This window comes from Charadrius vociferus, unplaced genomic scaffold (genome assembly GCF_000708025.1).
Source record: "Charadrius vociferus isolate BGI_N301 unplaced genomic scaffold, ASM70802v2 scaffold423, whole genome shotgun sequence".
NCBI lineage: Eukaryota > Metazoa > Chordata > Aves > Charadriiformes > Charadriidae > Charadrius > Charadrius vociferus.
The window spans coordinates 3,714,338-3,727,045 of NW_009648149.1; the positions used below are offsets into that span (position 1 = coordinate 3,714,338).

At 40.5% G+C, this 12,708-nt stretch overlaps 1 protein-coding gene across 1 annotated transcript in view; it reads right to left on the reverse strand.

Annotated features, from left to right (window-relative positions):
- Positions 1–12,708, reverse strand: part of INADL (InaD-like (Drosophila)) — a 149,302-nt gene that overhangs the window by 38,058 nt on the left and 98,536 nt on the right. The window contains exons 29-30 of the mRNA XM_009883980.1: positions 3,919–3,991; positions 525–617 (exon numbers count right to left, since the gene is read on the reverse strand). Coding sequence (XP_009882282.1) covers positions 525–617; positions 3,919–3,991 — 166 coding nt within the window. The remainder of the gene's footprint in view (positions 1–524; positions 618–3,918; positions 3,992–12,708) is intronic.

The window sequence follows — 12,708 nt, forward strand, 5'->3', positions numbered from 1 at the left end:
ATGAGAAGTTCAGTATTTATTACAGTGCACACTGACAGTATTACATTCAACCAGAAGTTATGGGCTTGATGTAGAAATTACTGAGAGTAACTCTATAGCTATGTTATTCAGGAAGCAAGACGAGATTATGATAATAGAAATTTTGGCCTTAGAATATACGAAGCTATGAATATAAATAAGAATATGATTTACAGACCACGCTTTTTTCTGAAGTTTGTCACACGTGGATGACAAGAGTGGAAACTCAATCCCCTCACTGAGAAAGCGCTCAAGAGAGGGCCAAAATGCTACATAAAAACTCTTATCTCAGTATTTTAACAAATTATACTGACTGCTTCGTTCACGAAAACAGTCATGTCAAGAATGTATGTCAAACCTGATTCTGCTTTTACATGTACTGGATATTAACTGACAAAAACGTGCTGTAATACTCCTACAGAAAGGCAGATAGAAAACACATCAAGGCAATGCGCCTGTATTTTCTAACCCCTGATCATCATTAAATAAAGCTTTAAGTCACTTACAGCTTTGTTGGATTCCTCATCAGTCAAGCTTTTCATGACAACTTCCAAACTCGGGTCGTCTTCGCTGCTTGCAGGTTCAGTGCCACCGTGATCCTGGTAGAAATGATCGATAACAGTTCTTAAACAGAGCTATGATCCCCCATAATAGCTAAAGAAAAAAATTAGACAATTTTACCTTTTCTTTTGTTTTTCTAAACAAGTAGCAGCATGAAAAAGTAAAAAGATCCACAATTAAAGCATCCTAATGTCAGGAGACAAATAAGCCATACAAGTTTTGAAAGACAGACCTTGGCCTCCACTTGGCTGGCCCGAAGTACCATGAGGTAGCCCAACACCAGCACTTAGGTGCAGATCTGGGTTGACTTTCGAGGCCAGACTAACCCCTTATCAACTGTGAAAACTGTTGAGTTTGTATGAAAGGAAGCCCAGTTTCCTTCACACAATCCGAACAGGTCAGCAGCAGCAGGACTGAGTGCTCCACCCAGGAGGAGATGGCAGAGCCGAAGCTCTTCTGGTTGGAGCACGTGGCCACCAAGCTCAGCGGGCTGCAGCCAGCGCTGGAGCACAATCCTCCAAGTGCAACTGTAGCCTCAGGATTCAGGTACTTCTGCACGTTAGTGTGAGAATACTGCAAATGACATTCAGTGACAACGACGGAAGAATCAGCAAATTAAAGGTAATGGCCCAAAAGACAGAAGTATTTTCACCAAGGTGCTCCAGAACTTTCTCCTGCATGAGAAGTTTCTCTCTTTCTATAGAGGATTCCCCAGAAAAATTTAACTGCATTAAACTGCACCATACTAAGTAGCAAAGCTTGTCTGATGAGGATTTTCTGGCATTTTGTCCAGAGAGTAACCAGCATATATTTAAGAAGCATACGCTTGCAAGAAAAATGATTTCCTTCCCATACTGACAATTAAATTTGAGACAGATAGGAAATGGCATCTTTTCACAGAAAACGTTAAGTTAGAATAGAAAGGTTAGAGTATCATTAATTCACTTACATGTAAAATTTAACCTGTCAATTCTCCTTCCCTTTTTTAAAACCAACCAGGTCCTCAATCTAAACAGGTTTTTGATCTATTTTTTTGATTTACTTTATTTCAAGAGAGTTTTAATAGACTTAAGTCTTTGATCCAAATGTGGAGCTGTTCTCTCTTGCAAAGCAAAATGGACTATGTACAACAAATCACATTTTAAGATCTTCAATCCTAGAATCAAAATTATTTCTGAATTTTCATTAGACGTTTTACATTTAAGTGCACAATGAGAATTACCCAAATATCTTGACCGCCACTTGACCAGGTACCTCTGCATTAGTACAAAGGATCACTCTGTTCAGTATTGCAACAAAATACCACTTTCTGTGGCTTTCTGATGAAAGTTTTTAAAAACAGATATTTTACAGCAATTAATATTTAGTATACTTTGCTTCTGGTAGCTTGCTCGCAGTATTACAGCACAATACAGTGTTATCCTGTCCTGCAACTCCATGCAATGAAGCAAGACTCTGTTTTAAGGCATATTTACTGTTTATCACTTTCCATATTAGAATACCTTAATGAAGATAAAGATAAGATGAAGAAGATGAACACAATAGTACCTGGTAACCATGGCACCCTGATATTCCGTTACACTAGCCAGGCTATTTAATCTGATCTGACAAGTTTCATGTACAGCGTATGTAACACACAACATTAAATATTTGGTATTTCAAAGACATTTGAAAATATAATTTCAAGATATAATGCACAGTCAGTTTTGTTTGGTTTTATTTAAAGACAGGAACAGCTGACAAAGGAAAGCACTGTAAATTTCTATACAGCAACTGTATCTTTTGGTTACATCTATTTTATATAATAGAAAGATACTAGCTAGAAGTAAAAACCTGCATTTACTTATAAAACAGACACAACGTAAATAGTAAGAGCTTGCCATTAATGCATGCAACTCAGTCCACAAGCATCTACCTCTAAGGGCAAACAGGGCACACCAGGCTGAGCGCTTTGGTTTCCACATGCTGGGAGAGTCTAATTACAGTCATTCGACCACCTAAACAAAGCTTCCTGGGTCCTCCTGAAGACACAAATATTAAACAAAGCCGGGAACAAGTGCAGGTATTAAAAGAGTCAACAAAAATAAAATGAACTTGGGCTCTGTAAATCGTAGAGTGATTTGCAATCCACCAGCTGCACCTGGGAAATGCTGCTTTCCCGGAGAGAGAATGAAAAGCCAAAACACCGTCCAAAAATGACTGGGATCCAAACGAAAACTAAGCAGCTCTTGCACCGTACAGCACTACGCCCGTATGGAAGTAGGCATCAGGGTAATAGAATCTGGAAAGCAATAGCAAGCGTGCGAACAGGAGATTTGTCCAGAGGTACCTAGAGTGGACCAGTGCTGCGGGATCACAGTAATGCTTATTGAAATACCAGGAGTTGGATGCACATGAATTTATCAATTCAAGGCAAGACCAAACCCCAATTGAATTATAAAACATCTTTTGCTTTATTAGGTCAAATAGAAATAGAATTAAGAAGCAACAGCAAGGCTAACCATGTACTTTATCTAGAAAATTTCGTTACGCTATATTGAGATGTCAAAATGATAACAATGTGGTGACACTGTGGGGATTCACAGTGCACAAGAGAGCAATCAGTCTACGCTGGGGCTGAGATGGCAACTATAATGAAGAAAAATATTAACATTCCCACACTAAGGGAGTTTTTGCACTGGAATAGCGTCTGCTACAACACGGTGTGCTAGAGCTTAAACAGCCCTTGTCTGCGCCTCCAGGGAGAAAACGAGCGGGAACAAGAAAGTCCGACGCTGAGGAACGGGACAAAGAGGTGGACCGGGGCTCTCAGTTAGGCTGGGGTGGCCTCAAGGGGCTCTTGTGGTGCAAACCACGTACACAGTGACTTCTTTTGCCATAGCTAGTTGCTGGTCATCCCTACTTCGTTTTTAGAGATGCTGATGGGAGGGTATTCTGGGGGAAAAGGATCTCAGAAGGTAGGAGCCTTGCCCTGAAAAACGTTCATTTCTCTTCTGTAGGAGGAATTCCATGTTCCAGACAAAAGAGCCTCACCACGACTACTCTAACCAGCTGAAAAAGGAGCGGGACAGGAGATGGCAATTGGGAGACTTCTTTTCCTCCTGTACAGCAGTAACTTGTTTAATACCCATCATTAATGCCATGCCAGCCCTTTCAGTAGCGATGAGATCAATAAAGAAGAGACAGGGGAAAATATGCTATTAGGTCAAGTTCCTACCCAAAGCATTTTATGATTCAGGGTTTAATTAGACAAGGTGCTCAAATTTATAATGAACTGCTAATTATGATTAATCTATCTAATTTAGCAATCCCTAATTAAAAAAACCCCATAAACCTTACCTCAATAGAAGAGTGGGAGCTGGAAGGTAATGGGAAAGGAGTAACAGCCATCTGATTGACTGCATCTTCACTTCTGTAAAACAAACAAACAACGACATGTTACACACTAAACCATAATGGCCAAACTTTTCCTTTGAGTTGAATGTTCCCATTATGAAAATGGGCTAGCACAAAAAGTAACTGTTTCTTACCAGAAGTTAGAGCTTAGAAACTCACTTCATTTTTGCTTCTGTTCTTTGCTAGCAAAGAGATTACACCCCTTCTTGGGACCACAGTAGTTTCATCGAGACATACTGACATCACATTCTTTGGAAATCTAATTTTGTGTGGATTATCAGAGGATGCAGTTGGAGTTTATGGTCCCTACACATCAATACATGCGCTAACAGCCTCTTCTCATGGTGTCTACGTTTGTAAACTGCTCGTTCGTAGTCTAATATTCACATTACTGTAATATAATACCAGTTTTACTACAATAGATTGCTTTTTCTTTTTTGTTCATATTTGCTGTGGTCTTTTCTAAAAGTTTTGATGTAAAAACTTGGAAGAATTTTTATAAAATGCAGGGAGAAGAAAACAGATGAACATTGGTTCCCCCTACATATAAAGTGCATTATTTTTCTAAGATGCTTATTACGTATGGCATCTTTTCTTCCATCCTCTTTAAAATGCATTCCCAAGCTGACATCTGATAACTTCGTAACTTTCAAGAGCCCCTTTTTTTTATTTATTAAATAGCGTTCTGCCTTGCTAATATTTTTCCTCAACTGCCATTTAAAATTATTTGGTGTGTGGAATTAACTCTGCATTTTTTTGGCCTGTGTAAAACTGAACCAAGTAAAATATGACTTCAGTGATAATGTTTAAGGCAATCTGAGGCATATGAAAAAAAAAGACTCCAAATTTTGCTTCAAAAACTGTACTGATGCACATCTCTTTTTGGGGTGAACAACTCTCACAGAACACAGAAGCCAGGAACATGACGCAAACCCCATTTTGCTAAAGACACAGTACTATCACCCAGCCTCTGCTCGCCAAAAGGTGACAGAGGAGGAATCATTAATACTGCTGCGTTGCAGATATAGATCTTGAGAGGAAAGGACATGACTTCATGCAGTGGGTTTTCTGGGTTTGATTTCTGGTCCTACCTAATACCTTCCAGGTTACTGTAACACAAGCAGAATTTTTTCCTCTTCAATTTCTGAAATAAAATATTAGACTAGTATGTGTTTAAAAACGTCTTACAGAAGTGCCTGAAAGAAAAAAGTCTCATTTTATCCCTCAAGAGTTAAACACATGAAGTTGGCATGTTCTGATCACAGAAAGACAACACTGTAAAATCAATAGCTCTCAGCAGAGCAGCGTATGGGAAAGTCAGGCCCAGGCATTTGAAACGATAAATCCTGCAGGCAAAGGTTGGTGAATTCATTTACTTATCTTCAACCAAACAGCCATACAATTCAAAGGAATCGGTTCTGTCCCGCTCATTTTTGTACTCGCTCCCAGCCTCTCCTCTTGGCCCCGCTCAAAGCCTTGCAAGAGTCAGAAACCACGCTAAGATCAGAGGCAGAGCGTCCCGTGACGCAGAAACACGCGTGCCCAGGGCCAAGACAGAAATCTGAGGAACGCACAGAATCAAGCCCATGGATTTCATAAGTGTTTCACAATTTCCAAGTGCATTTTACCCTGCAAGGCATATTAGGCAGGGACATTTTCCCTCCCTCTTATCTTCGTGAGACATCAAACTAATTATGTTGCTTTTCCAGCCTGTAAGAATAAATGAGCAAATGTAAGGTGTTTAAGAGACCCAGCAATTTTGACTTGACAATAGTTTATATGAAGCACAAACAGCATGAAACCCAACAACACTTCTGCAGCTTACAATGCACGCTGCAAACCTTGCAATTAGGAGCAAACTTGAAAATAACAAGGTATATATAAACCTTTGTAAGAAACACTCTAAGAATTGCTAGACAGAAGCTTCATGATCTGCATGACAAAGTAGGGTGTAATTAATTATACAAACTAGTTTATACTTCATATATACACAGAATTTTTTTTTTTTCCCCAATCACCGGGCAAACATCTTTATGCAGTTTTAAATGGATGGCCATTATTATTCCAAGCAATAAAAAACCCACTTACAGTAATTCCCTGGAAAAAAAAATATGCAAAAAATAAAAAAAAAACACACCCAAGGTTACGAAGTGTCACAACTTGTAATCTCCCCCTGCTAGGACTCGTACATATTTAAATACTTTAATGCTGCTTCAAAGGAGAATGCTTCAAAGCAGAATCAAAGTGGGAACATATTTTAAAGTGACAGATCTAATAATAAATTGCTCTTTCTGCTCTCCACTTCCATAAGTGTCCTCAACTAAAACATGAATTTATTTACAACCAAAAGGAGCAATCATTTTCTTTTGATGCAGGAGCAGACAGCTTAGAAGTCTGAACATCATATTCAAATTAGAGTGACTGCAAATGAGCATTCAACGTATTTGCCAATAGCTGCTACATAACCACCTCCGAGAAAGCTGTTCTCAGTTACCAGTGCTCAATATTGCTTGAGGTTAAGATGTCTAAACCCTTCACAGTCAAGACGCAGCTTCATACTCGCAGGGTCAAAGTAACGTACAATGCAATTTATACAGCAGGCAGGCTCAGACGCTCCCCCTCCATTATCTGCAGAAATGATAAACATCCACTGCTCTCGTTCCAGCTCTCATACTGGTTTGTATAAGACGCTGGGACGGCAGCCCACCTCCTTCCCGAGCTCGTGCACCAGAGAGCTGTTTATATTTCATCAGTTACATATAAACTGAATAGGGAAGGAATTCACCGCTCCTCCCACAAATCCTCTAACCTCTCAGGATGAGTTTCTGAGAGAAAATGGGAATGAGATCTGCTTGGAGGTTAGAGTGCCTATTGCTTGTACCAACGCCACTACCTAGAGCTCGACACTGAAGAAACAAGCAGCTTTCCTGGCTGCAAAGGCTCACAGGAACCAAGATCAAAGCGGTATGTAAGTGGCAAAGACTCTTTAAACTTTAGAAAAGCTCATACCCTTTCAGATGTATTTGATTAGATTGCCATACTCTCCTAGTCTAAATAGGAGCCCTGGACTTTCTCCGTCCTTTCTCGCTGACCAAAGAGAACTTCTGATGTTTGGCTCCACCTAACAACTGCACTCTGATGAAGGGGGAGATGTGCAGCTTAAGCAAAGACAAATAATTATTATTGGCTAATAATTAACCACCATAAACACTTGGCACAAAAAAAAGCCTAAAGAGAGCAATATGCAAATACAAACCCAAAGGGATTGCTCATTCCACCCTGCAGAAAGTAAGCCTGAAGGGAAGTTAGAGTTGCGTGCTGTAAGGCTTCAGCTAAGCTGCCCTGAAACACTGTGCTGCTCTTATCAGAAAGCTGTCTCTCGCACTTTGGAGGAATGTCACACACAGCTGGAACGGTCTATGAAGCATTCAGAAAGTTATCTTTGTAAAGATGATAACCAGAAGTCACAGCCTCAGCCAAATTCAGGGGGTGGGTTTGGTTTTGGTTTTTTTTTTTTCATTTAGTCACCAACCTCAGACTTTTAGTTCTTGAATTCAGGTTCCGTGCCTTCCTTTGAGGACATTTTCTGTTTTCCATTTTACTTACTCTTATGTCTCTCAGGTTTCTGATGGTATAAGCTCACTGTCACGTGATGCCAAGAAAATCCTTGCTGAGCAAGCTGAATGAGATTCATCACCCGTCTAAAGCAAAGCATCTTGTCTAAGACAGTGTCCAAACTTCTTCTATGATGAGTGCAAAATCAAGACAAATCCCAAACCATTCAACCATCACTCAGAAGGGCAATTCATCCCAGCACCTAAATGACCTAATTTAGGACAGGATGAACTGAGTTGCTCTTTGGAGGTTTCTGACAACTGTTCACTAATCACAGAAGCCCAGATGACCTCTAGATGTCTAAATTAAAGGAAACGAACCTCCTGCCAAACCATCCACAACTACAAACATCATCAATGCTAAAAGATAATTTGACAACAACTTTGTAAGGGGCTGTGGATGCTTTTGGGGAATACAAAGTACATCAAGAACCGGGAGAAAAAGCCAACAGCTTGTATGCAGTTGCATGATATCTTAGTTGGAACAGATCTGCAGACCATGTGAATGAACAAGTTCGCCCAGTAACTCTTAGGACTCCCACTGGTTGTGACACCAGGGCATAAAGTCCTGCAGATTATTGAAAACTTAAATTGGTCACATCCCGCTTGTTAAAAAAAAATGAAAAATCAGGTCAAGATCTCATTTTCTCATCTTTGTTTTCCCTCTGGAAATTCCTTAGAAAAGTGGAGCTGCAGGGAAGTTGCCCACTGAAAAGGTACGCTGGATTTTTTCTTCAGCTAGGTCAAGGTAGGACCTCTGTATTGTGTGTCTTCTTGAAAAATCTCTCCTACCAACAGCAAGAACAGTCCTGTTCTCCATTTCCCCTCCATCCACTCCTAACTATGTGAGAGCCAAATGCATACAGGTATTTTAAATGAGCAACTAATGTTCATTTAAACTGCAGCTTAAGTCAAAATAGGTTTGAAAGAGCCAAAATTACTTAACTTCCTCAACCGTTTACTTGTTCCCACATGTGTATGACAGCAAGGAGGAAACAGCCCTGAAGAAAACAGGAAAAGTTCAAACTTGCACACACAGTGTCTGGCAAGAGCTTATTTTTAAAGCTTTCCCACATGAAAGAACCTACACAATCAAACCAAGTAAAAACAGGGTTTATACTGTTAAAATATGACCAATCATGTACGTTAGAACAGACTTAAAGCAAAAATAATTTCTAAAGCATGGCAATATTTGAGACACAACATACAACGTTACATACAGAGGCTCTGAAAGAAGAGGAAAGACTCAGTGACAAAGTTAAAGCAATGGAGAGCATTAAACAGCAGCGAGAACTGGCCGACCCAGCCACTGCCCTCGCTGTACCAGTCCTCCAAGGATGAGGATCTCTCTCCTTTGCACGTCACCATAAATAACAAGAGATTAGTCTTTACAATTACACCTAAAAACAGAAGGAGGGGTTAGGTGACAGAGATTTGTGGGCTTCACCGAGAAGCTACAATCCCATCACCAAGAAGCAATGATAACAGAACGGATGACTGCAGTGTGGGAGGACGACTCTGGACAGCTAACAGATGGTATTTAAATCAGCAAAATCCTACCGCACTTTATTGTTAAAGCATTTCTCATGTTTCATCACAGCACAAGACAATTTTCTTTTAAGGAATAAAGGTATACCAAAGAATGAATCACAGAACCAAACACAATGGGATGATGGTTTGAAATCAGTGGCATTCACTTTGATTCAAGCATTCAAACTATATTTGATCTGCTTATTATACCAACACTGAAGCGCCAAAACAGATTAAAGGCAGTTAATTGAGCATGGAAAAAACATTGAATTTGCTGAATCATAAAATTCTCACTGTAAAAGAGCATTCTGATATAAACTGGATTTCCTACTACAGATGTAAAATCTAATTATATTGTTTTATTACGCATCTTAAAAGGATGGTCTTATAACGCATGAACAAAAACCACAGTGGATATAAAACCCATTCTGTTTTGGGAACTCGGGCACAGAGATTCCTACAAGAAACAAGTCCCTTTCTGAGATTACCACCTGGCTAATTCCTGTTGTTGGAGACTCAGATCAAGAATTTTAAAAGGCAACTAAGACCTCGACATGCCCTATTGCCACTAGCGCTTCTGGAGCAAAACTCCTTTACACGCCTTGGAAAGCTGCAGTCAAATTATTATTTATTTCTGATATTCAGAAATCAAAAAGACAAGCTGTATTTGGTAGAGTAGCTTGGAAGTTAATGCAGCAGCTGTAAGACTTTGAGGTCAGACGAAACGTGACTGGACACTAATCAAAGGAAGCACCGGGACCGCGCCGTTTCATCTCAGGAAAATCTTGCCGTGTTTGGGCAATTGGTTGGTTTGTTTGATAAAGCGGGTAAGCAGGTTAAACTCCTTCCAATTTGTTACTGTAGAAAGCTAGAAAACACAAGATGCACTGAATCTAAAAAAAAAAAAAAAAAAGTAAAGTGACACTATAACTGCAAATCTTTTAGATGCTGTTACAAGCTTGTGTAATTAACGAGACCACTGGGAAACAGTGCTGTGTTAAGACCTATATTTTGGCACCTGGCCAAAATCAACTGTTTTAAATAATCATCATCAACTTAATTGAGGAAAAAAGATGCTTATAAACCAGGGCGAGAAGCCTTCAAATGGAAGGGGACGTCTACGATTCTCACAGCGCTTACTGCACTATGTCTCATCAGCAAAAATAGCAGGAAAGGGTGGGAATGAAATTGTAACACTACCTGGGTATAAAAAAAAAAGTGTGAACAGATTTTTATAGCTCAGACGGTTAAGTTAGGATTTTAGTAAAAAGTCAAAAAGGCTGAGGACACCTTCTATTCTTTATTTTTTTCATAGAAAAAATAAACGTGGGTGCAACAAAATCCAAGTTATTTAATGATAGCTGTTACAATGCTCACAGAAAAGCCTTTCTGTGCCCAGGAATTTCCGGGCTTCTTTCGTACCTGATTAAAGAATTTCTGGAAACATCCCCCTGCCCTGCACGTGAACCAAAACACCAGAAATAGGAAAACCTTGATGCTGTTTCCTGCTTCAAAGCGAAAAGCAGCATGCTTATCGCCAAGCGCCCTTCATCTGAGGAAAATAAAGCCTCAGGATATCAAAGAGGGCACTTTTTAGTAATAGCCCGAGAGTCCCACCAGTTTTGCGTTTATGTCCTAGGTCAGCTCAGTCGGGCACGCAGGAACTTTTCAGGCTGCAGAATGATGTGCTTCTGGAAAACTATAACCTACTAAGGGCTTTCACTGGTGAAATCAGAATATTAATATCTTCACGCACACGAAGACCAAATCCATTTCTCTCATAACTCCGGCAGTACACGTTATTTTGCTACGGTGAGCTGTGGCCTCTTCTCACTGTGTGCTTCAGGATGTGTCTCGGCTACGTTATGCTACGAGTCTCCTACCTTTAAGAGAAGTTACATGGGTAACAGCGCTCAGGAGGAAGAAAGCAGTATTTCTGTTGCAACTGGCTCCTCCTCGTTTCCAAAGCGTAACAAATGTAACGGGATCCTGCTCTTTCCACCCCATTAGAGCCCAGAGGAACCTGTCTGAACTCAGCCAAGCAGCAAACCTACCGGGAGAGCTGAGTCTGCTACACTCAGCGCTTTGTTCTCAGCTGGAAAAGCTATTGCACGCCCATGTACGAGAGATGGATGGAGATTCACGATGCCCGTTGCTGCTCTTATTTACTACAGCTGGCGCCACAATGCATTAAGTAGTGATATTTCAATACCCTCATTTTATATTACAGTTTTAAATTAAGTTGATAAAGCAAGAAAAAACTTTTTCTCGCGAACTGCACCACGGACAAGACTTCTGGGACCGGCACAGTCTTTTGGTTCGTGTTTTCAGTCAATCACATCCACTGGTTTTGTAGTCTAAAGTGGAGGAACGGGTAACACCAAGTTAGAACAGGCTCATGGAATATAGGTTGCATGAGGAAAGAAATTACTCTCGTTTCTCCTCAAAAGACCTCATTCTTCACCTTTAAGACAGTCTATTTTGGCTTTGCTAAAATTTTGAAACGCCCCTCTTACTATGAGAAGTCGACCATACATCAAAAAAAGGGCAACATTAGTTTCCTCCCCGCGTTAGAGCCAGTGCTCCAGTTACTAACGACATTCTCTCAGTGGGAGAATTTCTTTTCATTGCTGTTCGAACGGCTGCTCAGGTCAAGCGAACAGAGCCATCAGTTGTCAGCATACTCTAATGCAAGGCCGAAAGCAGTGACAAGATACGTGCTCTTGGGAAGTGTAAAGATAGAAGTTTACAACCTCAGCAGCACCATTTAAAAATGGAGGCTGGTTTTTTTTTGTTTTTTTTTTTAAAGCTCTAGAGACGAGATTTATCCGATGGTCTTTCCAATATCTACTAATTATGATCATTAAGACAACTTGTTGCTTTGAAATCCACTTCTACACAATCTGAAAAGGGGAATTATGGCTAAGAACATACATGGCCTTTAAGTCTCAAACATGACACAAAATACGCACCAAGGATTTCCAGTCCATGGGCGACTCCAGCTAACGCACCCCCTTCGCTGCAGCTCGGCGGAGCGACGTGCCCTGCAGCCAGCTGCGGCTCTCGGGGCAGCTTGCAAGAAGCCCCCGCTCTCCGTGCTGCCCGACAGCACTAAACCCAGCCCGGAGTTTTGGTTTCGTAAGTTGTGGTTCCGCCTCTGGAGCTTCCAACCAGACATATTTTCTACATGCAATTAAGTAATGGTGAGTGAGTTGTTGTACATGACGTTTAATTTTCAATAGCTGGGGAAAGTAACACGGGAGCTGCGGGCAAGATCATTAATCTCCTCTGTGCTGCCAAGTACAGCAACTCATTCTTCACCGTGCTAATGCTGCTCTTCCATCATTTCTGTGTACGCTGTGCCAGACAGAGCCATGCCAGTAAATGTACACATTTATATGCATTCACACACAGATTATTACATTGTTCACAGGTAAGCTGTGTATGAGTGAAGAATACGAAACAATATCAAGTATGATGTATACATAGGCAAGACCACATTATAAAATGACATGGGGGATAAGAGCCCAACGGAAGTCACAGCTGGAATAGGTGCATCTATGAAATTACAATATATTAGAGCATAGAT